General features: G+C 39.7%; 1 protein-coding gene across 2 annotated transcripts; it reads right to left on the bottom strand.

Moving 5' to 3' along the window:
* Positions 1-1,296: 1,296 nt before the first annotated feature.
* On the bottom strand, positions 1,297-3,523 carry LOC103155538 (lysozyme C-like). 2 transcript variants are annotated; one of them, XM_007577254.2, is made up of 4 exons: positions 3,320-3,523; positions 1,880-2,038; positions 1,726-1,804; positions 1,297-1,639 (listed from the first exon to the last, which is right to left on the bottom strand). In XM_007577254.2, exons 1-4 carry the CDS (start codon positions 3,453-3,455, stop codon positions 1,573-1,575), a joined length of 441 nt encoding a protein of 146 aa, XP_007577316.1. In that variant the 5' UTR covers positions 3,456-3,523; the 3' UTR covers positions 1,297-1,572. The 2 variants fall into 2 exon arrangements, with proteins under 2 accessions (XP_007577316.1, XP_007577315.1); XM_007577253.2 differs by having other exon boundaries at positions 1,297-1,804.
* Between the last annotated feature and the right edge of the window lie 6 nt (positions 3,524-3,529).

Genomic DNA, 3,529 nt, shown 5'->3' with positions numbered 1-3,529 from the left:
GCCACTAGAGGATCATGGGAAATGTAGTTGAACTCCTCTGACTACTGAACCTTTTAATATAGAAACACTGAAAGTTTTTTAACTTTATAGTTAAAATCTGAACTATTAACTGTAAATATTTATTCCACAAACCAAATGAGGATTTTTGACGCTTCTGTTATGATGAAAACACAAAAGTCATGTTACCGAGTGAAACAGAAACTGAAACTAACTTTGTTCTTCAGGCTCCATTTTGAGACGGAGGACAGAAATTTTTATTATTATGTTTCTAGAACATAATGAAACTGGAGTTTCTTTAATGCCCTTCTATATTATATTTATGGTTAGATCTTGCTGTCTGTTTTATTTTGTTTCTTGTGTCAAAGTATTTGGTGGCGAAGGGGGAACTAAACTACTGAACAAATGATTTCAAGAATTTTAACATCCTTCAACTAAAACACAAATCTCAAACTTTATTCAACTGACAATTTACAAAGCAACCAAGTTTCTATTCTCAAGAAAGGTGGTTTAACATGTTTGTTTTTTTTATTAGTTCAAATATTTTGATCCTTTTATTTTTCATATTTGATCTGAAATTTGACAAAATTTCACTCATTCATTTTGTAAAAACTATACAGTGAAGTTAAGTTTATTAGTATAGCACATTTCATAATGAAAACATAACATACTAATCTATTGTGAAACAAACAACCTTTACATTTTGTGAATTGCCATCATCAACATCATTAAGGAAAATAGTCAAATATACATCAAATATTTTTATCAATATCCTAGTTATTATTAACCAAAGGAAACATGTTTTAGCCTCTGTTTAGTAGAATGCAATATTTCTTCTGTTTTGCTGTTACAGTTGCGGTTTTAGGATGTTTAATAGAAGGTCTCTGATGTCACTGAGTGGTCAGTAAATGCAACAATCCAGAGAATACCAGTATGGTTAATTGGAAGGCTTAAAGGGGAAAGCCTCTTGTCTCTAGAAACAAGATGGCTGAATGACTAAGATCAGCACATCTGCCTCTGGTTGAAGGTCAAGACTTCTGGGACAATGTCCTCTGGACAGAGGATACCAGAGAGGACATGTTGGACCAAGATGGACAGAACCAAACACAACAGATCAGCATAAACACTTTATGATTACTGTAGCACGGTGGTGGAGGGATGGTGATCTGGGCTTTTTTCACCCTAAAACCTGAGTATCTTACAGTTATGGGCTGGACCATGAACTCCTCTGTACACCAAAGTATTCTGGAGTCAAATGTGAGCATCTGTTCATCAGATGAGTTTGAGGTCTGGAGCTCATTCTTTCAACCTGGGTCTGTTTACTTTTACAGAATATTTACTGTTAAAGTAAATAATCAAGGTCCTCCAATTGTCTAGTCAAAGTCCAGACCTCCACCTAATTGAAATGCTGTTGTGGGATCTGCAGGACAAACTCTAATAAACTAAAACAAAGCTGGGAAGAAGAGTAGCTGATGGAGTCAGTTAGAGAACCTGCTAAAGAAGGTTTCTACAGGACTGGATCTGTGAAAGCTACAGACAGTGATGTTTCTACTCCATCCCGTCTTCAGGTCCAGGTTAGAGTCTGCAGCCTCTCAGGTAGCTGCTCAGGTCTCGGTTCTGACAATTATTACGCCAGGCCACCCTGAAACCAAAAACATGTATGCTACATGATCTCGTCCAAACACGAATATCAAAGCAGTCCCATCATCACTGCACCACATGACCCACCATGCTCTGATGCCGTTGGGGTCCCTGACGACACGTTTGGCGCAGGTGATCGCCGTTCTCACGTTATCTGTCAGGAGTTCTGTGGGAAGATTCAAAAACTGGAACTTCTGCTTTCCAGGAGAACTCCCAAAGTAACATGGGATTCAACGCTTACGGCTGCAGTTGATGTTGCATCCGTTGGAGCTGGAGACTCCGCTGTCTCTGCACCACCAGCGGCTGTTGATCTGGAAGATGCCGTAGTCGGTGGAGCCGTCTCTGTTGCGGTTGGTGGTACTGGTGTCGAAGCCTGACTCGTGTTGGGTCAGACAAACCCCTACGGACAATCAGGAAACACAATGAGAGGGAAGAATGGATTAGTTATCATTGCAGTAGCTATTGAACATTTAGGAATAATGATTGTTGTCTCTCTCTTCCTAAATCCCTTCAAAGTTGAAAGGGAACTGGAGTCTATCGCCAAAGATCAGTGAGCAAGAGTGGACACTCTCAAGAAAAACAATATCTACCACTGACAAAGAGCTGAACACGACCTGGAGGCGTCCAGACGTGTCCAGGAAACCAGGAAAACCAAGAAATGCAAAGGGAGAACATGGAAACCCCATACAGAAAGATCCTGGACCTTCTCACTTTGAGGCAAATATATTAAATAAGCCTCCATGTAGCACCATGCAGGTGTTCTGGACCTGAATCAGTCTGAAGGTCCAGTGGAGGTGACAGATTTAATGATGGTAACCAGTGATGTGTACAGGTAGACATTAAGTGGTGGTAGAGCGACACATCTCCTTTTGGGTAACAGAGGTTTGTTAAGAAAAATAAATTAAAAATATGTTAGTTTTAAAACTTAACATGTTTCGATTGAAATAGCCTAATTATAGTTTTAAAATCAGTAACTTATTCTGGCCTATTGACCTTTATTTTACCTGTAGTTAAAGCAAATTGTTTGCCAAGATCTTTGATCTGCCCTCAGTAGCAATCAGTAGGAAGTTCCAGCTTTTCACACTGATCTGTGAAAGCCATGAAACAGCAGGAGATCAGGAGAGTCTCTGCTTCCACCTTATTTAGAGAATGGTGACAACTGGTGATTGATCTTGTGAACAAATTGCAGGGGGTTTCTAACTTTAAAAAGGTCATAGACAGGTACAGCAAATATACGCCTTATTTGAATAAATTAAACACAAGAATACGCCTTTACTATAAAAACTTTCTACAGAGTAACAAATCAGATTTTGGTCTTTGCAATTTCTCCAAGGACGTCTTTGCTTTTTGTCTGTCGTTTCCATCTTTTGTCTTTTTTCCTTTTCTCAGGTAAATTCATGTGTTGTTTGTGCTTTGAGGTTTGTGATGTGCTTTTCTGGTGATAGTTTGCATCTGTCTTGAATAAATGCTGATTATCGTGACGCTGTTATCTCTGTGTGATCTCAGTCTTTGCGCACAGCATTTTTCTGAATCCGGGCATAAGAGAGGATTTAACGAGTCAAAAGGTTTTTAAAGTTTTAGAATTTTTCCTCTCCTAATAGGTTCAAACAAAGTACTAAAAATAATGAAAATAAAACCAAAAACAAAATGCTATGCTAACAGTCGATGGTTCTGTACTTACAGTCGGCCAGGCTGATGCCACGGTAACCGTCCATGCCACTGGCCTTCAGGGTGCGCGCCCAATCACAGCGCTCGAACCGTTTCGCGTTGGCCACAGCCACCAACAGCAGCAGCACCAGGGTCTTCATCATCTTCATCTCTGCTGGTCCGAATGTTTTCACTTCTGGGTGTTAGATCTGTGGCTGCTTAACCTCTTCATAATCTGATCCTA

Source organism: Poecilia formosa, unplaced genomic scaffold, assembly GCF_000485575.1.
Source record: "Poecilia formosa unplaced genomic scaffold, Poecilia_formosa-5.1.2 Scaffold435, whole genome shotgun sequence".
NCBI classification, from domain to species: Eukaryota; Metazoa; Chordata; class Actinopteri; order Cyprinodontiformes; family Poeciliidae; genus Poecilia; species Poecilia formosa.
This window is presented reverse-complemented; position numbering and strand designations above follow the sequence as displayed.

What these genes read in the sequence shown, in the direction of transcription:
- LOC103155538 (XM_007577253.2), bottom strand. Translation starts at nt 3,455, where the DNA reads ATGAAGATGATGAAGACCCTGGTGCTGCTGCTGTTGGTGGCTGTGGCC. An exon ending in TGGCATCAGCCTGGCCGACT is followed by an intron (nt 2,039 to 3,319) that starts GTAAGTACAGAA and finishes GATTGTCCGTAG; the next exon opens with GGGTTTGTCTGACCCAACAC. An exon ending in ATGCAACATCAACTGCAGCC is followed by an intron (nt 1,805 to 1,879) that starts GTAAGCGTTGAA and finishes ATCTTCCCACAG; the next exon opens with AACTCCTGACAGATAACGTG.